This window comes from Dicentrarchus labrax, unplaced genomic scaffold (genome assembly GCF_905237075.1).
Source record: "Dicentrarchus labrax unplaced genomic scaffold, dlabrax2021, whole genome shotgun sequence".
Taxonomy (NCBI): domain Eukaryota; kingdom Metazoa; phylum Chordata; class Actinopteri; family Moronidae; genus Dicentrarchus; species Dicentrarchus labrax.
This window is the reverse complement of record NW_026136715.1, coordinates 29,402,962-29,427,614: the sequence shown is the minus strand read 5'-3', so window position 1 is coordinate 29,427,614 and position 24,653 is coordinate 29,402,962. Positions and strand designations below refer to the sequence as shown.

The window sequence follows — 24,653 nt, the reverse complement described above, 5'->3', positions numbered from 1 at the left end:
GAATATTATGGTCAATGGTGTCAAATGCACGCTGAAGTTATGAGGACGTGTTCAGGTTGGGACTGTACACTGAAGATATGAGTACTATCTGTTTGATGGCCAATCGGTGGAATTCGACATGTCGTCACAGGCACACAGTTAAACATACAGTCAGAAATAGCACAACTTTTGATAACCAATGTGTGTAGATTGAAGAGATCGAATTTGAAGTCTGATAAAATCTGTAGGAGGAGTTAATTAAAACAGAAGCCCTTAAATGCCAGAAATAGCATCACAGTTTGACATTCGATTCAACCTGGCCAACTTTGAGGGAAAGCCACGGACACGCCCTTTAACGTACAGTCACAAATAGCACAACTTTTAATCAACACAATTTTTTGACTGTACTGACTAATTTTGAAGCAGATCTGATGAATTCTCTAGGAGGAGTTTGTTCAAATACAACGCAAAAAAATCCTGAAAATCATTGCAAAATGCCGGAAATGGCATCACAGTTTGACATTTGATTCAACCTGACCAACTTTGAGGGCACGCCACGGACACGCCCTTTAATGTACATGCACAAATAGCACAACTTTTAATCAGCACCATTTTTTGACTGTACTCACAAATTTTGAAGCATATCCGATAAATTCCCCAGGAGGAGTTCGTTCAAATACAATGCGAAAAATTCACAGAAAATGCACATGGAATTCACTATGGCCAACTTTGAGGGCACGCCACGGACACGCCCTTCAACGTACATGCACAAATAGCACAACTTTTAATCAGCACCATGTTTTGACTGTACTCACAAATTTTGAAGCAGGTCCGATAAATTGCCTAGGAGGAGTTCGTTCAAATACAATGCGAAAAGTTTGCCAAAAGTGAAACTTTAAATCAAAATGGCTGACTTCCTGTGGGGTTTCGGGTATGGGTCCAAGAGGCTTCTTTGTACGTCCCGGCATGTTACACGTGCCTACCGAGTTTCATACATATCGGTGAAACGTGGCGCCGAGGCTGCCTTTTTTTTTATCCTGTAGGGGGCGCTACACACACGACAAACATGATTTTTGGTATGTGAGCTTCAGGCACTACTCTACACGTGCCCTGTGAATTTCATATTCATAACTATTATGCTCTCCGCACAGTGATTTATCATGCCAAAAGAGCGCTACCTATTGGTGTATTTTTTTTGTCCTTTTTAAGGGAGCCTCAGACAGCCATGGGGAAGCATCGTACCAAGTTTCATTTCAATCACATGTGCTGTTATGGAGATATAAACTTCTTAATTTTAAAGAGCGCCACCTAGAGGCAATGGCCTGAAATTGTGCACGATGCCTAAGGAAGACATGGGGAACTAAGGACCCAAGTTTGATGTCAATCAGACATAGCAATGTGGAGAAATGATCCACTTCCTTTTTTGATGAAAAATCTACAGGAAGTTAGAATTTTATAGCGTTCTTATTTTTTGAAATTTCAAAAATGTTCAAATTACTCTTTTTGCCAGAGCGGTCCCCAGGTGCTAGGTGAAAGTTTTTGTGCGAATCGGACAAAGCGTGTAGGAGGAACACGAAAAAGTAGTTCAAGGACATTTTGCGCTCTAACGGAAAAACATTATAGGCGGAAGTGGGCGGGGCCTACATAGGAAGATTCAGCTCCATTCATTGAACGTGTGGATACAAGGTTTATGAATGTGCGACAAACTATGCAGAAGTTATTAGCCTAAACGCACGTTTTATGATAATAGCGCCACCTAGCGGCTGACCTGAAAGTGACACATAGAATATAACATTTTTCACGAGGCCTGACCATTTTGCCAAATAAAATTGACTTTTCGAGAGAGACAGAGAGAAAGAGACAGAGAGAGAGAGAGAGAGAGAGAGAGAGAGACAGACAGGTGCACAGCAACAACAGTATTGGCAATGGCAATCTAGCAGGCCCATGGCAGGAGGCTCCACCAGGATCGATAAGAACCGACGAGAAAGCACAAGAACTCCGGGGAAGAACAACATGCAAGTAATATGCATTAATGGAACATGAATGAGTGCAGAAAGAGAGAGGAAGAGAGGAGCTCAGTGCACCATGGGAAATCCCCCGATAGTCTAGGCCTATAGTAGCATAACTAAGGGATGGTTCAGGACTCGCCTGATCCAGCCCTAACTATAAGCTTTATCAAAGAGGAATGTCTTAAGCCTACTCTTGAATGTGGAGAGGGTGTCTGCCTCCTGAACCACAACTGGAAGCTGGTTCTACAGGAGAGGAGCTTGGTAACTGAAGGCTCTGGCTCCTGTTCTACTTTTAGAGACTATAGGAACCACAAGTAGCCCAGCATTCAGAGAACGTAGTGTTCTAGAGGGGTAATAGGGTACTCTGAGCTCTTTAAGATATGAAGGGGCCTGACCATGAAGCGCTTTATAGGTGAGGAGGAGGATTTTAAATTCTATTCTACATTTTACAGGGAGCCAGTGCAGAGAAGCTAGTAGGGTGTGTCCGTGGTGTGCTGTCAAAGTTGGCCATTTTGAATTCCGTGGTCTTGTATTTGAACGAACGAACTCCTAGGGAATATATCGGATCTGCTTCAAAATTGGTCTGTACAGTCAAAAAATGTTGCTGATTAAAATTTGTGCTATTTGTTGCTGTATGTCCAAGGGCGAGACCGTGGTGTCCCGTCAAGGTTGGCTATTTTGAATTCCGTGGTCATTTTCAGTGAACTTTTTGCCTTACCTGACTTATCGAATCTACTTCAAAATTGGGTACACTTAAAAAATGTTGCTGATTCAATATTGTATTATTTGTGCATGTACATTAAAGAAATTTTGTCAGAAGTCACTCAGACTGTTGAAAATGACCTCTTATGAATCTTATACATTTTTATTGAACCGTGTTGCCGTAGCGAGCCTCACCTTTTTGTTTTTACATTTGATCGCATTTTGTGGGGGCTATACAGGCTCAACACCTCATGAAACTTGGCACACACGTCCCACATGGCAGCATTTTACATTTCATTTGGGTGTTGCCCCATGGTATGTCAAAAAGTGCCCCCTACAAATTTTCAAAAAACCAGCCCCAGTGTCCTGTTTCGTGGACATGAAAATTGGCAGGTATATGTATCATGTGAGGACGTACAAAAAAGCCTGTTGGAGCCATATCCTAAACCCAACAGGAAGTCGGCAATTTTGAATTTAATGTCAAATTCTGCTGCCATTTCCAAGCCTTGTATTTTAACAAACTCCTCCATGGAATTAATCAGAAAGAGTTCAAATTTGGTGGGCACATTCTAAAGACCTCCAGGATTTAAAGTCGTGCTTCTCCTGAATATTCTTTGAACTGCGTGACCGTGGTATGCTGTCAAAGTCGGCCGTTTTAAATTTCGCAGGGATTTTCTAGCAGTTTTTTTTTTCGCATTGCATTTGAACAAACTCCTCCAAGGGAATTGATCAGATCTACTTAAAATTGGTAAGTACAGTCAAAAAACATTGCTGAATCAAAGTTGTGCTTTTTGTATACATTGATGGGTGTGTTTGTGGTGTGCCGTTAAAGTTGGCCATTTTGAACAAAGTCCTCCTAGTGAATTCTTTAGAATGACTTCAAAAGTGGTGAGTACAATCCAGAGAAGTTCAGGATGTTACATTATTAAAATCTTTACATTCAATCAAACGGTGTGCCTTCAAAAATCAGCCTTGACATTACAATGTAAACCCTAACCCTACCCCGACCGCTAAACCTAACTGCAGTACAGATTCTCCATTTGGACCCAAACTTCCCAAGTTTCTTAAGAGCCCTAGCCTAAACACGTCTGAGTGCCAATATACAGTCGCTGTCCTAGCGTCAACTACTGGCACCAGGAAGTAAGCCTTGTGTGGCAATTGTGATGTGATTTCTGTGAAATGTTCATAGCTTGGTGTTGCCATGATGTACTGGTGCGTGACCCGATGGCGACACACCCCAATGTGCACCGCACCGAGCCTGAAGCTCACATACCAAAAATCGTGTTTGTCTTGCTTGTAGCGCCCCCTACAGGATAAAAAAACAGCAGCCCCAGTGCCACGTTTCACCGATATGTACGAAACTCGGTAGGCACGTGTAACATGCCAGGACGTACAAAAAAGCGTGCATGTACGTTGAAAGGCATGTCCATGGCGTGCCCTCAAAGTTGGCCACAGTGAATTCCGTGCGCATTTTTGGTGATTTTTTCGCATTGTATTTGAATGAATTGGTCCTAGGGAATTTATCGGATCTGCTTCAAAATTGGTCAGTACAGTCATAAAATGGTGCTGATTAAAAGTTGTGCTATTTGTGCATGTACATTAAAGGGCGTGTCCGTGGCGTGCCCTCAAAGTTGGTCACTTTGTAACTTTCAGAAAACCATTGTTAATAGTGACACCGACAGTCAAGCATCCTGTTGATCACACTCACACTCAGCAAGGGAGTTGAACTTGTTCTTATTGAACATTTCTGACTTCTTAACATCTCCTTCAACCAAATTAAGCATAGCGTTCAGGCAGGCCAAGAGGTCAGGCTCAGCTCTCAATTCCAGCTATATCAGCTGATCACAACTAATCATAAACACACATCAGCTGATGGCTCAGCTGATTTCTCCTAAGCTTTCTATTGGAAACTATACACAGTCAGCTGACAACTCAGCTGATTCCCTCAAGCATCCAATTGGCAAATATCATTCATGGCGCTCTATTTAAGCTGCTTTAGCTTGCCTATCTTTGCTGCTTCCTCTACAAGCCTTTTTGCAACCCACCTCCACCCCAGCTCCTCCTTTTTATGTTGTATCTAATCAGTCATTTCTGATTGCCATTGATTGCTCTGTTGTGTACCCTGGGGGGTCTCTGCTGTCGCTCTCCTTGTCTTAAATTTTTCCATGTATCCACATGGAAGCTCAGGGAGGTGTGCACTCCCTGCCTTAAGGTTTTCCACGTAGGCATGTGGAAGGACAAGGAGGTCCCAGAACAGAGCAATACCACAAAATGTAATATTCTGCTTTGGAATTAAAGTTATTTTGATAAAAGTGGTCCTGACTGAACTATAATTGTGACAATGCATTTGACTCAGTAAATGCTTGTTCTGACCTTTAAGCCATTGAGAGCATACAGTAAGCTGTTATATAACAGAGGTTCTGTGCAAAGGGAAAAAAATCTGGTTTATGATTTGAAATGCTTTTCACTATTCCTGTTGCACTCCCTTGCCTTTACCCCTGCCTTTCAGGTGTACTTCAAGCGAGATGGTGAGCTTATTGATGTGGTCCCAACTGCCCAGTCTTCCTCCTCAGTTGGAGACCAAAGCAAGAGCACAAGTCAAGAAAAGAGCCGAGTTAGCCAGGCAGGGCTCTGGAGCTCCCAGGTTCTCACCAGTCGAGACCTTGATGACACCAAACTCCAGAAGTCCCTGTCCCTGCTGGAACAAGAAGGGAAGCTGGCGCGGTTGGGCCAAGATGGCCCCAAACAGGGCTGGGACCAAAGGACTGAGTTGGACCCTGAGCCAACCACCGAGCTGATCCCAGAGACGGTGGTGAGCCGCGAGTTTCCCCGCTGGGTGCAGAGCAGTGATCCGCTCTACTACTTCAAGCAACAGCAGCAGGCATCAGGTGACGGTACCATGGAAGTGAGAGCCATGCTGACCTGGAGCCTCAACCCCCAACTTGACAATGAGGCTCTGTTTAGCTGTGAGGTTAACCACCCAGCTCTGTCCATGCCCATGCAGGCCGAAGTCACGCTGGGTGAGTCATGCACTAACACACTTGGGCTGAGCTAACATACTGGTCAAGTGTCATTCAATTTCAAGAGAGAGACAGAGGTAAATACAGAAGGACGGGACCTAACTATAAGCTTTATCAAAAAGGGACGTCTTAAGCCTACTCTTGAATGTGGAGAGGGTGTCTGCCTCCCGAACCAAAACTGGAAGCTGGTTCCACAAGAGAGGAGCTTAGTAGCCGAAGGCTCTGGCTCTTGTTGTACTTTTAGAGACTATAGGAACCACAAGTAGCCGTGCATTCAGAGAGTGCAGTGTTCTAGTGGGGTAATATATAAAATATGAGCCCTTTAAGATATGAAGGGGCCTGACCATGAAGAGCTTTGTAGGTAGGGAGGAGGATTTTAAATTCTCCTCTGAATTTTACAGGGAGTCAGTGCAGAGAAGCTCATACAGGAGAAATATGATCTGTTTTCAGGGCACGACTCTTATCAAACAAGTTTTGTTGAGATTGGACCATGTACACTGAAGTTGTGACAACTTCCTGTTTCATGGAAAAACATTAAAATTTTGGCCCCACACTACAGGCATGCCGTTTGATGCAGACTCACAAACAGCACAACTTTTAATCATGAATGTCTTTAGATTGCAGTTGATCTGATCAATTCCCTAGAATGAGTCCGTTAAAATACAACACCAAAAATGGCAGCTAAATCCAAAATGGCCAACTTCCTGTTGGGTTTGGGACCTGTACTTGTATAGCGCCTTTCTAGTCTTCGGACCAGTAAAAGAGCTTTTACACTACATGCCACATTCACCCTTTCACATACTTTCACTCACTTCACTGTGTACTGTGGTTTATGTGAATGGTTTTCAACAGGGGTCCTTGAGTGGGTTATAGGGGGTCCACATCAAAAGGAGGAAATTTGAACGTGTATCACATTTTTTGAAAACAAGGGAAGAAAGAGGGTTGGCTGTTTTATAGTTATCCCAGTTTGTTCAATGAATGAGTACTATTATCTTAAACAAACACAAGTCTGGGAACCAGTGGTTTATACTTGACTCATTGTTAAATGAAAAAGAGGTGGACATCCTCTGAGAATCCTGGAAATGTGGGGAGCATGTTAGGCATGCACTATTATGACTATTAAGTTGAATGTTGTTGTACTGTACTACAGAAGTCCAGTGTGGTATATCACTTTTCTATTAGCTGCTCCCAGAGGACCTAAGCTGTCAATGAACCCCAGTAAGGCCAAGGTGGGAGACACAGTGCGGATCACTGTCCAGGGCTTCCAGCTGGGACCTTCTGCAGTAAGTTTCAAACACAGTGGCTCCTTGAACAGGGGAAGCTCTGTAAAGCACAAACAATATGACCAATAGGGGACATTCTAGTATCAAAGATATGGACAGAATAATAAATGTGCTCAGTGCTTGGTTTCAGTTCTTTTAGATTCACTATACAAATCAACTTGCAGAGACTTGAGTTGATTTTTTTCATGTGGTACAGTGAGGTTGTAAAACTCTCCATACTGTTTCAATGAGATGCTGGGTTTTTGACGTGCTATTTGGCATTATAATAGCATGAAACATTCAGTTACTGGCATTCATCTTTCTGTGACTGGCACTAAACGTATCAAGGTTAGGGCTCACACTTAAGTTCTGGTATTTCATTCAAAGTTGAGTAGATGTGTTATACACAGAATGTAAACAGACGTCAAATGTAATTTTTGTCTTCTAAAGAGAACAGTGTTGCAGCTTGCAGCAGAGCTCCTGAATGAGGAGAAGGGAGTTTGTTGCACATTTAGATGCAAATTATTTCCCACTGTAAGAGATATTTACAAAGATGTTTACAAAAACCAAAATCAGTCCACAGTCAGGGAAGGTCTAATTTTTTAGGTAATGTTACTACTTAATGTTCACTCATTGGCAATAAAAAGTGATTAATACATAAAATAATATGTATGCTTCAGAATCTTACATATGTAAACTATGGATGAAAGAAAGATTAACAAAAGCATCAATATTACACTATTACAATACACTACACTTAACATTAATGCTGCACTAGGTCATTTTTATAAAAATACCTTTTTGTCATATTTGCTGAAACTTTCACTGTATCCTAAAAGCAGTACATGAGACAGATAAACTGTGAAAAAATAAGGTCCCTTTTGCTCCATGGATGTAATGAAAGTTCCAGCAAATATGACAAAAAGCAGCAGTATCTTTTCATATTATTATGATGCCAGGAAATGATCAAAATAATCATAATAAGTAGATATTTGAATAAAGAAAATGCAATGTTAATATAGAATATCAAACAGCAAAGAGGAAAAAGGGGAAACTTCTAAAGTTCTTTTTTTGGCCTTTTATTGCCTTTATTGGATAGTGACAGCCAAAGACAGACAGGAAAGGGGGGCAGAGAGAGGGGAATGACATGCAGCAAAGGGCTGCAGAACGGATTCAAAACCTGGGTCGCTGCAGCAACTCCGTACATGGGTCGCCTGCTCTACCGACTGAGCTAACAGAGGGCCCAAGTTCTCCTTTTCTAAAGGAGAGTGAAACTTACTGCATCCAGTCAACACTCTTCCTACTTCCCCTACCACAAGCTTAATGACAATTAAATGTACCCATCAGTCAGGTCTTCAAATTAAGAAGAGCTGGCCACAATACTGAATATTTCATGACATCAAAATGTTTCTCAACAGATGTAATTGTTGTTCCAGTGCCGCTCACTGAGCTGTGCAGGGTTAAGAACATGGTTCAGAGCCACCACAGCAGCAGTTTAGGGAGAGATTAGTGTCCTTTCATTTTGTCCTCTCAGCTCACATTGTGACCACGCAGCTCCCTCCTCACACACATTCATGTGTGTCCACAGAGCGAGGTCTTCCCGGAGCCCATGTTTACCTGGACCAAGGTCGGTGGGCATCTGCTGGATGGCAGCGAGCAGCATGATGGGAGAGAACTCGTCCTGGAGAGAGTTCCCGCTGAACTCAATGGCTCTATGTTCCGCTGCACGGCCCAGAATCCTTTGGGCTCAACAGACACCCACACCCGACTCATTGTGTTTGGTGAGTCTGTTTGTGGAAGAATTTGTTTGTTTATCATCTGTTCACTGTGCTCACAACAAATGTTTTTATTTTACAGACAACCCAAGACTAAAGAAAGGAAAAGAACATTTTATTGGTAGGTCATTCTATTTCATAGTCAGTTCAGGCACTTTTACAACTGTCACTGTTGCAACTTCCCATTAATGTAATAAACCAGTATTTTAAACATAGGAATCTGAGCTCCTATGACAACACAAATATAGAAACCATGTTTAATATAAGCAGCCCTAATTTGTTCAATATTGAATAAATAAGCAATCATGAAGTAAATAATCACAAGAATAATTTGTGTAAAATATATTCATGATAATGAATAATTCATTTGTAAAAGAAAATTATCTTTGAAATGTCGTTTATTTATGGTATTTTCATAATTTTATACACCAATCACCCACATCATTATGACCACCTGGGCACCCACAAAAAGTGTGCATCAGATACAATTCATTCCTATCATCTTTGCTAAACAATCATCAATCATCGTTGATAAAAATGTAATTATTTCTAAATAATTACAAGAAATTATTATTTTGATTTGATTTTGAATTATTTATGACCAATAATTCACCTTGGTAGTTGCTTCATATGTAGCTTTAATGTATCAGATGTTGGCAATGCATAAAGATGCGTATTGCATCAGCCTCAGTGATGGAGATGCACACCCCTACACTTTAGTGAAAGTCTACTGGGCCGTCGTATTGGTTACTAGATTAAAACTTTCATTGGCTTGCATTTGAACTATGGCCCTGTCCAAGCTATACAAACCCTTTGCAGATTGGGCGACCATATGTATCATATGTATGGTATAAGTAACTACTAATAATAATATTACAGTAATAATATTACTTTCTCCAGTAACTAGTAGTGTGACTAATTACTAATAAATGTCAGTAAAAATATCACAGTTACAACCAAAAAATAATTTGTTACAACATTGCTTTTCAACTACGGTTTTCAATCCAACAATCCAGTCACATCCTTGGACTCATTTTTGTAATCACGGAGGAAACCAATTTGGAAGATGGAAACGCAGGAAATATTCCATTACTTTGATTTTAATAAACAAAACTGGATTTTAATCATCGTCAGTCAAGAGTAGCAGGAAAGTAATCTAACTAGTAGTGTAACGAATTACTGTTGGTAGGGAGTAATAAGTAAAGCAATAATATTAGTTTTGAAAATAGTAAAGAGTAATTACATTTTTTGAGTAACTAGCCCAACACTGGTTATAATTAGACTGTGTTTGAACTTACCCACTGCTAGTGCAACATGCTGCTGTAATTATGCTGTCTTGTTTGTGTGAAGCCATCGATGCAGCAGTCATTCAGGGCTCCCTCACATTGACCTCAATGTTGCTGCTGCTAAGCTTCACCTGCGAGATGACGTGACGTGATTCCACACACCACCACCTACAGGCACCTAATCTCCAACGATCCCCCAGCAATAACTAAACCTCCACTCAGCTGTTAGCAGCAATACTCGGTGTTGCTGGAAGGTACAGCAGGACTTCAACCATGGGAGAAAGGACAGATACTGATACAGCACCAGATGCTGTACAGCATGCTATCACACCACAAGCAACTTTGCTGATTGGATACCCTACTCTGACTGATGAGTATGTAAGAGGCTCTAACTACATCATACCGAGAGGAATCTTGGATGTAAAATGTGTGATCTCACGTATAAATGTGTGCAGGGTCCACACTAGATCCCAGGGAATAATAGAGAATTGCAGTCCTAATAGGCTATAGGCTGGCCAATCAGCATAGCCAACTCTCTGCTTACACCAGACCAGATAAGACAGACAGATTTTTAATCACCAGTGTGCCCTTTATTGGACATTGTTACATAAAAAAGACATTCTCAACTTCACTCCAATTGCACAAAATGTATATTATTATGAATCTCTGGAGGGTAGACAGAGCTGTGTAAAAGTGCCCGAAGGGCCAATGACCCCCCTTAATGGCTGCTCAGACCAGAAATTGCAGACCCATCAGGAATTGATTGGCTAGGGCAGTAATTCTGTGGGATCTGGTGAAGGAGTTTTAAGGTTGTTAAAGCTCTCAAATTTAGACAAACTTTTTTATTATAAGATTTTATTTCACCTGTAGCTCCAGAGTGCCTGAGTTTGTTTGTTTGGGTCTCGTCTTCACTTCCGTCTTTGCTAGAGTCTCAGAAGACACCATCAAAAACTATTATAATTTATTTTTAACTATTATATTTTTTATATATATCTATATATATCTTTTTTTTTTCAGAATAACATCTACAGATACTGGTCTCTCTCTCTCTCTCTGGATCTTTGGAGTGCTGATTACAAATTGGCCCTATTTACACCTTGTCATTTTGTGACACGTCTTACTGAAAATGTCACTATATCCTGACAGTAGCAAATATACAGATAATCTGTGAAAGTCCAGTTCCACTAGCTCATCCTAGTGCGTACAAGTGCAAAAATGAGTCTCATTCCTAGCATCTGTGTTTGATGCCCTAGGAATGAGACTCAACAATCTACTATCTTTCTCGCCTCTGATTGGTTGTTTTCATTCCGTTCCGGTGGATTCTTGCAAATGCCACTGGCATTTTTCACAGATTATCTGTCTCATGTACTGCTGTCAATATATAATGAAAGGTTCAGCAAATATCTCAAAAAACAATTTTCATAAGTTACCTAATGCCGCATCTTGGGTGATCCGATCAAAAGTGGACTGCTGTACCAAAGACACATTGAGATCTGATTCCACATTCAGAGGTGGTCTGGGCTGCAAATGGCTGCATTCTTTTAGCAGTGCGTGTGACTTGGGGCACATTGAAGGACCACCTACTCAACTGACATCCTCTGCATAAGCAGAAGAACGTACAAATTTGTGCACCAACGGTGTTATATTAAAGCACAGAAATACAAGTAGGCTGCAAGTAATTTCGATTGAGGCTTTATTTAGCTTTCGCTGGTTTAACAAATCTCCGTCAGGCAGCACATCTACATCCATATACACCCATGAAAACTCCAGAGACCACGTAACCTCCTACATTTCACTGTATATCATGTGCAGGGAAACTGGATTCTAATTTATGGAAATCTACCATTTTGAAGCCTTCACACAATACTGCTAGTTGAGCTGCGTTTAGTTTCAGGAAACAATGGTGGCTCACCTGGTCATGCATGTTCTCTTATTACATATAAACAGTATGCTAAAAATTTATTTTTAAAGTTTCTTAAAAGATTTTAAGCAAGAAATGGACAATGCACTTACTGAATCTTGATTTATATTTGATCAACACTGCCTACTTTGACAGTCTGATGCTAGACAAACTCACTGAGAATGACTTACCCTGCTTTTTTCCATTTTAATCTAAATGGGACCATAATTTACTAAATGAACAACATGCTGTGAAAGAATACTTGAAACTAGACATTGAGACCATAAACTATTAGGAAACTGTTTTTAGCTAATAAATCAATTGAGAAGTAGGCTCATTTCTCAGAGTCAATACTTATTTTTTGCATTAGAAAGAATGCAAGTTTCCATTTGGGCCTATGGTAAAAAACAACAATGCAAGGTATTTGAAAATGGATGTTTGCTAAGGGAGCAGAGAAGTGCGATGTAATCACAAGTGGTCACTTAATGCATACTAATGCATAGTGTGAGCTGACATAGTTAGAGCTGTCCACTTGTGATTGAATCAGCTAAGATGCATGTTAATGCCAGTTGTTAACAGGGTCAGTGCTTTCTTTCTTAAATAATGTAGCTCTCCTTTGGGAATCTTAGAATGTGTTACTGGAAATTAGTAAAAGATCCAAATTATCTTCTGCACTCAGTGTCTAATAATGTAAATATCCAGACTACTGTTTACAGTGAAACAGACTGTAGTATAATATCTCCTCTGGAATAAAAGTCAAAAGAGAAACATCACTTGTGTTGTTAGTATCAGTGATTTTTGTTATGTTTTTTATATGATTTTCTGTCTGAATTCTCAGAGTTTTTATCAAGTTTAGTCCTTAAGACAGGTAAGTAATTATGGTAGGCGATTTTAATATTCATGTGGATGTTGACAATGATAGCCTTAGTAACGCATTTATTAGACTCAATTGGCTTCTGTCAGAGTGTAAATAAACCAACTCATTGTTTTAATCACACTCTTGACCTCGTTCTATCATATGGCATTGACATTTTTATTTTTATTTTATACATTTAATAGTCTTCCCACAAAATCCTTTCCTATCTGACCATTATTATATAACTTCTGAATTCATATTATTAGATTATAAGCCATTAGGCAAAACTTCCTACAGCAGCTGCCTATCTGACAGTGCTGTAGCTAAATTTAAGGAGGAGATTCTATCAGTGTTTAATTCAATGCCATGTCTGAATATAACAGAGTCCTATAATAACTTTAGTCCCTCCCAAATTGATCATCTTGTATAGTGCTGCAGGCTCACTACGAACATTAGACTCTATCGCTCCTATAAAGGTGAACTATTAAAACATAGGAGGCTAGCACCGTGGTACAACCACCAAACCTGCCAATTAAAGCAAAGAGCGCGGAAATCTGAAAGGAAATGGCGCTCCTCGAAATCATTAGAATACCGCTCAAATTGGGAAGATAATCTTAAAACATATAGAAAGGCCCTCCGTAATGCCAGAGGAGCCTATCATTCAGCACTAATAGAAGAAAATAAGATAATAACAACCAAAATAACAACCCAAGGTTCCTCTTCAGCACTGTAGCCAGGCTGACAGAGTCACAGCTCTATTGAGCCACATATACCTTAAGTAGCAACGACTTTATGAGCTTCTTTTACGATAAAATTATTACTATTAGAGACAAAATTAATAACCAAATGCCCTCAACAGGTATCACTGTCACTCCAAGTTCAGGAACTTTAACTAATGTAAAATCAGATATATATTTAGACTGTTTTTCTGCCATCAATCTTCATCAGTTAACCTCAACAATTCCTACATCTAAGCCATCAACCTGTCTGTTAGACCCCATCCCAACTAGGCTGCTTAAAGAAGTCGTACCCTTAATTGGCACTTCTTTACTGGATATGATCAATTTTTCTTTGTTGTCAGGATATGTACCACAGTCCTTTAAAGTAGCTGTAATTAAACCCCTTTCTTAAAAAGCCCACTCTTGAACCAGGGGTTTTAGCCAACTATAGACCCATTTCTAACCTCCCCTTCCTCGCTAAGATTCTGGAGAAAGTAATCGCCAAGCAGTTCCGTGACTTTCTACATAACAACAGCTTATTTGAGGATTTAGAGTTCATCACAGCACAAAAACAGCTCTACTACTAAAGTTAGTAATGAACTTTTGATTGCTTCGGACAATGGTCTCTCTTTTAGATCTTAGTGCTGCATTTGACAACATTGACCATAATATTCTTTTACAGAGACTTGAGCATCAAATTAGCATTAAAGGAACTGCACTAAGCTGGTTTAGGTCATACTTATCAGATTGTTCTCAGTTTGTACACGTTAGCGATGAATCTTCCATAAATACAACAGTTAGTCATAGAGTTCCACAAGGTTCTGTACTTGGACCAATTCTATTCACTTTATATATGCTTCCCTTAGGCAACATTATTAGGAATCACTCCATTAACTTTCATTGTTATGCAGATGATACACAGTTATATCTGTCGATCAAGCCTGATGAAATTAACCAATTATCTAAATTACAAACATGTCTTAAGGACATAAAATCCCGGATGAGCTGCAATTTTCTGATGCTAAACTCAGAAAAAAAATTTAATTCATGTACTTGGCCCCAAAAACCTTTGAGACTCACTGAATGGTAAATGGACCTGTACTTGTATAGCGCCTTTCTAGTCTTCCGACCACTCAAAGCGCTTTTACACTACGTGCCACATTCACCCTTTCACACACATTCACACAGTGATGGCAAAGCCCATCGAACAGAAACTAATGCATTCATACACATTCATACACCGATGCATGGCATCGGGAGCAATTCGGGGTTCAGTGTCTTGCTCAAGGATACTCGACATGTGGCCAACAACCTTCTGATTGGGGGACGACCCACTCTGCCTCTGCGCCACAGCCGCCACTGACTAAAGATATAGTTACTCTAGATGGTATTACCTTGGCCTCTAGCACCACTGTCAGGAATCTTGACACGTTATTTTTGATCAGTACATGTCATTTAATTCCCACATAAAGCAACCCTCTAGGACTGCCTTTTTTCATTTACATAATATTACAAAAATTAGACAGATCTTGTCATAGACGGATAGTAATCCAGCCTAGAAGTAACAAATGCATGGATTAGTTTTTGTGAATCGGTCTGTGATAGGATGTGTCTAATTTTTGTAATATTACGTAAATGAAAGAAGGCAGTCAAGTAAATCAATATTATAATCTGATATTAATTCATTCACTAAAACAGCTTTAGAGGACAGAGACCTGATATTTAACAGTCCACATTTCATTCTTTTATTTTGTGCTACTGAGGAGTTGGTTTTCTCTCTGTCTAACCCCAACTGGTCGAGGCAGACGGCCTCCCTTGGGACGTCTGTCCAAGGTTTCTGCCTCTTTAAAGGACATTTTTCCTTGCCGCCATCGCTTGCTCATGGTGGGATCTCTTGTAAATACACTGAACAAAATTATAAACGCAACACTTTTGTTTTTGCCCCCATTCATCATGAGCTGAACTCAAAGATCTAAGACTTTCTTTATGTACACAAAAGGCCTTTCTCTCAAATATTGTTCACAAATCTCATAAAATCTGTGTTAGTGAGCACTTCTCCTTTGCCGAGATAATCCATCCTCCTCACAGGTGTTGCATATCAAGATGCTGATCAGACAGCATGGGTATTGCACAGGTGTGCCTTAGGCTGGCCACAATAAAAGGCCACTCGAAAATGTGCAGTTCCATCACACAACACGCCACAGATGTCACAAGTTTTGAGGGAGCGTGCAATTGGCATGCTGACTGCAGGAATGTCCACCAGAGCTGTTGCCCGTGAATTGAATGTTCATTTCTCTACCATAAGCCGTCACCAAAGGCGTTTCAGAGAATTTGGCAGTACATCCAACCGGCCTCACAACCGCAGACCACGTCTAACCACACCAGCCCAGGACCTCCACATTCAGTATTTTCACCTCCAAAATCGTCTGAGACCAGCCACTCGGACAACTGCTGTGCATCGGTTTGCATAACCAAAGAATTTCTGCACAAACTGTCAGGAACCGTCTCAGGGAAGCTCATCTGCATGCTCGCCGTCCTCATTGGGGTCTTGAGTACGGTCTAGATCTGTCTATTTGAAAAGTGTCCTGAAATGTCATTTGTTATTGAATCATCATCAGTCACTACTATTAGTGTAGTTGTTGCTACTGTTGTTGCTGTGCACCTTTGTCTCTGTCTCTGTCCTTCTGCTGTTACCTCTGTTCTCTCTCTCGTTCTCTCTCTCTTTCGGTCTCTCTCTCTCTCTCACCCCAACTGGTCGAGTCAGACGACCACCCACCTAGAGCCACTCTGTCCGAGGCTTCTGCCTCTTAAAAGGAAGTTTTTCCTTGCTGCCGTTGCCAAGTGATTGCTCATGGTGGGAACTGTTGGGTCTCTGTAACTAATGTTATAGGATACTTATATCCTTATAACTTCACATAGCTCGCTTTCATTGACCCTAACCCTAACCTGTCATTATAATCAATTTCTGAAAAACTGAAAAAATTGTCTCTAAATTTCAAGGTTTTTCAGGTTTTCCTGGATGCGTGGGAACCCTGAATAATGGAATACAACAAATACTGTACATGTTTTGGTTAAATTTTTAAATAACAGGTCCAACACAGTGAGTGCCGCAGTTGTGGAGCTTTATTTGAAGCAGTGTTTATGTGTAACGGTAATTTACAGGATCACAGATCAAGTACACAACCTCTCCCTGACAGGCCTGTCCTGAACTCCACTCCTCCTCAAAAACGGCTCAAGAAAATGTCATCTAACACCAAACCAAAACCCAAAGCTCATGCTACAAAAAGCTGTATACACTTAGTTAGAAGGAAGTCCGTACCGTCCTTTAGACGAGAACACTGATTAGAAAGAAGACCCGGTTCATTAAAAAAAGCATTGTTAAAGAGGCGCTGGAGGTCTGTGATTGTGAAAGGCAGAGACAGTGACAGGCAGCTCCAGTGTGCGTGAGGCTGGGGGGCTGCAGCCCCCCCCAGTGCAATTCATCCCCCCAACCACTCTAATAGTCTCTTATACACAAAATAGAGTTGTAAAGGCAGTTTGTTACATTTCACATTATATCAGCTTCTGTTATTACTCTCCGTACTTCATATTGAATACAGTATGTACACTGCTTTATAGTATTGGTATGTTAGCTCTATTTACATCTCTGTCTACTCACAAACATAAAGAACACCTGCTGCCATCAGCAGACATATAAACACAGAGAGCCAGTGTATTAGAAGTCTTTTCTACATATACAGTCAAATTAACACTGCCTTGCATATGTTTTCCATGTCATGTACATGAATGTGCTTTGTCAAACATTAGGTCATGTTACTAAACCAAGTGCACTATTACTGCAGTCTGTCAAAGACAAACAATCAATAACCTTATTAGAAAAGGCCTGTGATCAGGACTCGAGCAGTAAGCAGTCCTCGTTCTCACTGGCTGGGAGCATGAGCTGCTGCTCGTAGTACAGACTCTTGGCATAGTTGATTTCTTGAGAGATTTTGATGGCAAGACTCTCACTCTTCACGTGGACCTGTGGAGAGGATAGTTACATGAGTAACCAGAGTGGAAACAGTAATGCTGGGATTACACAGATAGACAGATGAATGAAAATATGCATCATTAAAATTAACTATATAGGTTGTGAGCTGCCAACAGAAGCTTCTAGGACATCGTAATGGGAGAAGTTCTGTACATTAATGTAAAATAAAAAAGTATGCTTACTTCTTTAACATGCAGGTATGTTACCAGAACGCTTCTGGCAAAAGGGCCTTAGAAGTGTTTAAGTATATAGTATAGACATATAGTAAAAGTCAGTAACAGGAAATTGAGGCTGAGCGGGAGAAGCATAGGACTTATCCCTGTGACAAGTTTTTATCTTTACACTGGCTTTCAACTAAGAAATTCAGATGCGGTTTCAGGCTCCTCTAAAGTGACAAGGGGAAAATATCGTACATTGCAGAGGATAAAAAATGTTACTATTTATGGTCTAAATGTGAACGTTCAATCAATGTCTTCAAATAGTCGGTTAAATTTTGAACCAAGTTGGTACGACTTTTTTCCAGTGAACAAAGTCATCTTTTTAATGTCTTTATAACGGAAAATTGTTCATTGGTAAATTCTATTCAGCTCCATTGTATTGGGGTGGAGGTAGAAATCTTGGACAGGTATCCTAAAACCTGGACAAATAACACCAGAACCCTCTGCAAGCAGAGATACCAGTAGAGGGAATATTGAATATTTTGGTGTAATTTTGGTGATCCTCACCATGGGTTTCTGGTGGGAGGGGCCAGGAATGGCCACACCACTGCTGGTGCTCTCAGCCTTCTTGGTAAGCTGCACGTATACCTTCCCATGATCCTTAGAGACCAGGCAGTGGTAGAGGTCATCATACTTGACCTCCAGGAAGATGGCCTCGCGGCCCACGTAGTCCCCCGGCTTGAGGAAGTAGACCACTTTGGAAGAAATGAGGACACAGTAGCTGTCGATGGGCTCCACGGCGATGAAGCTGGTGTTGGAAACACACAGTTAACTCTCAGTGTGATGGAACAGTGGGTAATCAGGGTATTAAACACACACGCAAACACATTGTGGATAACTTACTACTCAGAGTGGATGTTGTCAGTGAGGCGGAAGAGCTGCTCCTGACCGTCAGCCTGTGTGGCTGAGTGTCGAGGCAGCAAACCCTGAGGTCCCTTACAGCAGCGAGGCTTCCTGACCCGCTGCACACTGAGCCTGAGAAACACATCATATCCATATTTTCTCTTTGTTTGCTGGCCTGTGGTGCTTTATCTTAAAATAATATAATTACAATTATATTTTTTGTGATGATAGGAAAATACCTTAACAAACATACACCGATCAGCCATAACATTATGACCAATGACAAAGGAAGTAAAAAACACTAATTATCTTGTTATCATTGTTTCATCATCAAAAGTGGTCCAAGGAAGGAAAAGCGGAGAACCGCAGACAGGGTCATAGGTGGCCAATTGATGCCCGTGGGGAGGGAAGGCTGGCCTGTGTGGTCCGATCTAACAGACGAGCTACTGTAGCTCAAACTGCTTAAAAAGTTAATGCTGGTTCTGATAGAAAGGTGTCACAACAGTGCATCACAGTTTGTTGGTATTGGGCTACATAACATCATGACCACCAGGGTGCTCAGGTGATCAAAATGTTACGGCTGATTTGTATATACAGTCACAAAATGTGCACACTGAATGTTAGGGCTGTGTATTGGAAAGAGTCTGGTGATAATACAATTCAATTCAATTAAATTTTATTTGTATAGTGCCAATTCATAACAGAAGTTATCTCAGGACACTTTTCAAATAGAGCAGGTCTAGACCGAACTCCTTATAACATTATTTACAGAGACCCAACAGTTCCCATGATAACAATACGTATACAGGGGTTATAATTCAATATACTACAACATTGTAAGGAAGGCAACATATTGGGATTTATTTTAATCTCATTTTAGGAAAACTGTACACAATATGCATAAAATCTGAGCAAAATGTCCCTGTAACATCCAACATCAGAGCTCTAAGCTCTAAGCTCCAAGCGGGGTCTGTGAGCATTACTGGGCAGCTGGCCAACTAGCTATCCAACTCTACAGGTGCTAGCTTGCTGTTACTTCTCAGTTTACAGTTGTGACTGTATATGTATATATGTATATGACTGTATATTTTCTTGCACCCCTACTGAACGTATTTGCAAAATGTTCATTGTCAGTGTTTATAGCTTCATGGAACCATGTAAAGAGACATGGTTCCATGTAAAGAGACATGGTTCCATGAAGCTATAAACAGCACAGGCTGCCATAAGTGTATGTATATAAGTGTAAGTATGAATGTGACATGTCGTGTTAAGCACTTTGTGGCATCAAAAGACTAGAAAGGTGCTATATAAGTGCAGTCCATTTACTAAGGTGGAGTTATTTTTTCAAAATACAAGTAATAGACTCAACCCACCTGTGGTTACTGAGACTAGCCATGTCTCGGACTGTCTGTGCTGTCTCTGAGGCAAAGTCCAGAGCTCCAGCCACCGGCTTGGTCACAGTGCCGACCAGACCTTTACCCAGGCCTGAGAAGAAGCCGCTGACTCCACCCTCCGTCTTTACCCCCTCCACTGTGGAAGTGATGATGCTTGTCATGCCTCCAATGATACCTAGGGGAGGGGGGAGTTTATTTAAAAGAAAACTTGCAGAGATAATAACAAGGAAAACAGATAGGTATAGGGCAGTTTCTCATACACAGCGTATTTACAGTGGTGCTTCTGAGATTATACAGCGCCAGGCTGGAGTTATATAAACCCTGTGGCAGCTTTGGCGAATGTGATTCATCCCTGAGCATTGCCACTGCCACCAGGAAGGTAGAAAGGAAACTCTCTAGGCTCCAAAAAACCCCCCAAAACAAGCTAATAAGCCTGACGACATCAACCCCAGGATACTAAAGTGTGTGCTGGGCAGCTTGCAGCAGCATTCAAGCACCTTTTCAAACCTTCCTTGAAGTTGAAGTTCTATGGAAGACCAACAGCATTGTTCTAGTGTATTTTCATGACCCACAAGGCCTTCTCACAGCGGGACAACACTGTGAGAGTCATGTACTTTCATTTATTGTGCTTTCAATACCGTGAAGGCCTGCCTTCTAAAGGAAAAACTTCTGGTGATGCAACTGGACCAGACACCGCATCCTGCGATACATGTACATTTACTGTGTGCTGCTCCTCAACTTTTCATCAATAAATAAATACATTTACAGTATCTGTGTTTAACAAATAATTTGCCTGATTTTTCAAACTTCTCCATAAAAGTGGGGTTTTGGGTGTTTCTTTAGACACCCACGAAATGATTTCCTTGCTCTGTAAATTTAACCATACACAGAAAGTTTTCCAGGTCGTACCATGAGCCAGTCCATGGATCCCTGCTACCAGGTGCTCACCACTGGTGGCTCCGTGGTATCTGATGTACTCTCGCTCACTCTGGTGCCGGTTGTCCATGGTCTTCCCCAGCCCGTCTGATAAAGTCCCTGCAAACTGACCAACAGAGAACAGGAGGATGGTCATACTACATTGCCTCTACTTTGACAATTTTAATAGTTTTTAGGCACCTGTACAAACCTGGTCAAGTATGCAACAGCCAAGCATTTATTTGTGAACTACCAATGTGAACAAAAAAGAATGTTGTAAAAATTATAAAACATACAGGATAAAAAGCAACACATGTAATAAAAGCGTCGCTTTACAGCTCAGCAGGGGTGTACCTTGGCAGCAGAGTTGGACACACCATGGGTCACATTGCGTATGAGGCCGCCCACATTGCCGTACTTGATAAGCTCAGACACGCCCTCACTGACGTCGTTGAGGAGGCCCATGGGGTTTCCAAGAAAGTCCACAGAGCCCAGAATCTGGGCTGCCTGGCTGATCAGCTCCTACAGACAAGAAACACTGCAAAGTACTGATCTGACGCAAACTGGACAGTCTACCACATCACATGACACACCTGTATGTGATATCTGTCAATCTAACAACTAATAGGTGATGTGAATGCAAATATTAAGTTAAAACTATGCAGAATTTACAGTTGAGGATTTGGGGCAGAGCTTAACATTAATGCTTGGGGCAAGTAAACTCTGAGTTTGGGCACATGGAATGCCTCATGCAGCTTTCCAATCAGGCAAATGAGCAATAAAAACTCAACTGAAACTCCAAAACTATCAGCAACTGCTTTGATGCGCTTGTAGCATATTATGCACGGCACTCAAGTGTGGACACAACAGTGGAAATACACATTCACACAGTTTCTGCAAGATCATCTCTGTGTTCTACAGATAAGGCAATTCTAGTGTCGTAACACAAGAGATTAGTCTACAGTCACTCTTGAGAGAGCACAAGTACATGCAGCCAACTCTGTGGATCTGTGAGCATTACTGGGCAGCTGGCTAGCTAGCTATCCAACCCTGCAGGTGCTAGCTTGCTGTTGCTTCAGTTGGCAGCGTTTGTCTCTGCTACTTTGGTGCGAAGGAAACCAAAACATGAGCTGCCATGGCTGAGTCACTCTCTTCCCCAGCCGCATCTAGAGTTTATCAGAAATATTAAACCCGCCAAGCATTTTAAGGATTTATCAATTAAAATGTTTTAAATTCTGCTTTGGATGATTTCTTTATGATTTGAGTGATACATAAAATCAGCAAAGAGCACAACCCCTTTATAATTTTAGCTGTTTTTAAAGCTGTCTGACTAATGCATATATAATCCTCACCCATGAAGATATTTAAGGTGAGTTGCAATCATGGGAAAGACAAGGAGCTTCCACAAAAGCTGAGAGAGGAGATTTATTAATCACACCTGAAGGGCCTTGGGTATAAGAAGATTTCCAAAAAGAATATTCCAGGAGACACCATTGGGAGCATTATAAGGAAGTTTAAAACTTATGGAACATCTGCAAACCTGCCTAGCCATAGAGGAAAGCCCAACATTTCATCAAGGGCTTAGTCAGAACGTAGTCAGAACAAGTAAGAGAAACTGTAAGACACCTACAGGATGACCTGATAAGTGCTTAAGTGGCAACTATAAGACGTGCACTGAATAAACAAGGACTTCATGGCTGGACTCCAAGATCTTGACCACAAGGAACATAAATAAGGTGACTAGAATACGCCAGGAGGAATTTGGATAAGACTACAGGGTTTTGGGAGACAATTCTATGGACTGATGAAACCAAACTGAAACTGTTTGGACATATGGACCAGCGGTATGTCTGGAGTGCGAAAGGCCAGGCTTATGACCAGAAGAATACCATCCCCACGGTCAAGCATGGAAGTGGGTCATTGATGATGTGGGGCTGGCAATATTGATTGTGTACCCAGCATCATGCATTCCCAGAAATACCAGGCCATTTTAAAGAGGAACGTGATGCCTTCTTTTGACAAATTAAACCTTGGTGATCATTTGACTTTCCAGCAAGACAATGATCCCAAGCACACCTCCAAGTCAACCAAAGCCTGGTTGAGAAAAAGATCCTGGAACATCCTGGCTAGCCTTCTCAGTCACCAGATTTAAATCCGATTGGACATTTTTGGTGGGATTTAAAGAAGGCAGTTGCAGCAAAGAAGCCATCAAACATCACTGAGCTAGAGGCTTTTGCATGTAAAGAATGGACAAAGATTCTGATTGAGAGGCGTAAGAAAGTACTGAAGCTGGGGGCTGAATAATACTATACAGGCACATGTGTTAAAGAGTTAAATTTTTCATTTAAACTTCAAAGTTAAGTCAACTTCTGTTGTCAAAATAACTCAAATATGTGTCAATTTATATTTTTTGTTGTTTAATTAAGTTTTTTGGTATTTGTTGTCATTATCTTCCATCCACATCACTATAATGTCTTTTGATGTGAAGGGGTTGAATATTTCTCATTGCAACTGTAGTTCGTAGTGCCATTGGGATTATAGCGAGGCTAATGTTATTGTTTAGCAGAAGCCTGGAACCGACTACCTCTCTGAAGTGTTTGAGGATGTCGTTGATGATGATCTCCTGGGTCTCATAGGGGTGCACTCTGGTGAATGGGTACATATTGATGACAGCGTCTTCAAACCGAACCAGAGGAATGCCCAGGGTGCCTTTCAGAGCCTTCAGTGCGCCCCCAAAGAAAACAAAAAACATACATATGAACAACATGTAATAAAACATCAGTTGGTAGAACAAGAAAACACACTGTGACGTCATGTGGTACATGAAGCAGTAACATGAGATTTATTTGATCCATTCATCTAATCAGTGATGTTGCTGGGTACACATCCTGTGCCTCTGACACATTAGTCATAAGTCCAAAAGAATGCAGTAAACTTACTAGTGACGCATCCACAGATGTATCAAATTTTTCAGTGATAACACTACATTGTGAACAACAAATTAATGTTGAAACAAAAGATTTTATTTATTATATACCTGATTTATGCGTTTAATTTCAGCTCAGTCTTTACTGCGTTTTGCCACCATGTAAGTTTCTCTTTTCTAGACTCCTAGTCTGTTTGACCAAGGGTGGAGACACACAGAGTGGATCAAGCAAGACAGATGAGGTGTCTCTGTACCTTTACAAACAGACCAGGGTTCCCACGCTTTTTAAAAATGTATTTCATTGCACAGAAAAGGTGGTCAATTATGGGACGCTTTGTGAGTACCACAAAGTTCTTGAGCGCTTGATTAGCCAATTTTTAGTTGTTTCGTACTAACACAACTTTTAATTAGCAACATTTTTTAACTATACTGACCAATTTTGAAGTTGATCCAATAAACTCCCTCCGAAGAGTTTGTTCAAATACAGTGCGAAAAAAATCACCACAATTTAATTACTACGAAATTCAAAATGGCCGACTTCCTGTTGGGTATGGGTTATGGGACCAAGAGGCTTTTTTGCTTGTCCAATCATGATACACATGTGTGCCAATTTTCGTACATGTCGGTCTTACGTGTTTTGGGGGCTGATTCTAGGGGGCATGGCAAAGCCATTTTGCAATGCCGAGCTACGGGACCAAGCGTGTTAGCGTTTGCCGCGTTGCCATGGCAACATGGTTCTACGCAAATTCTTAACATTCATAAGACGTCATCGTCATCATCCTAAGGGACTGCTGACAGAATTTCAGCTGGATCTGGTCA

General features: G+C 41.0%; 2 protein-coding genes across 4 annotated transcripts in view; one reads left to right on the top strand and one right to left on the bottom strand.

Moving 5' to 3' along the window:
- LOC127377807 (immunoglobulin superfamily member 21-like) overlaps positions 1–11,047 on the top strand; it is a 29,863-nt gene extending 18,816 nt beyond the window's left edge. For all 3 annotated transcript variants that reach the window (XM_051426060.1, XM_051426058.1, XM_051426061.1), the window contains 5 exons: positions 5,200–5,710; positions 6,893–6,993; positions 8,561–8,753; positions 8,830–8,868; positions 10,098–11,047. In XM_051426060.1, coding sequence (XP_051282020.1) covers positions 5,200–5,710; positions 6,893–6,993; positions 8,561–8,753; positions 8,830–8,868; positions 10,098–10,180 — 927 coding nt within the window. In that variant the 3' untranslated portion in view covers positions 10,181–11,047. The remainder of the gene's footprint in view (positions 1–5,199; positions 5,711–6,892; positions 6,994–8,560; positions 8,754–8,829; positions 8,869–10,097) is intronic.
- Positions 11,048–16,613: 5,566 nt separating this feature from the next.
- vps13d (vacuolar protein sorting 13 homolog D) overlaps positions 16,614–24,653 on the bottom strand; it is a 112,835-nt gene continuing 104,795 nt past the window's right edge. The window contains 7 exon segments of the mRNA XM_051425983.1: positions 16,614–17,529; positions 18,264–18,504; positions 18,600–18,731; positions 19,973–20,168; positions 20,903–21,035; positions 21,263–21,430; positions 23,493–23,627. Coding sequence (XP_051281943.1) covers positions 17,398–17,529; positions 18,264–18,504; positions 18,600–18,731; positions 19,973–20,168; positions 20,903–21,035; positions 21,263–21,430; positions 23,493–23,627 — 1,137 coding nt within the window. The 3' untranslated portion in view covers positions 16,614–17,397.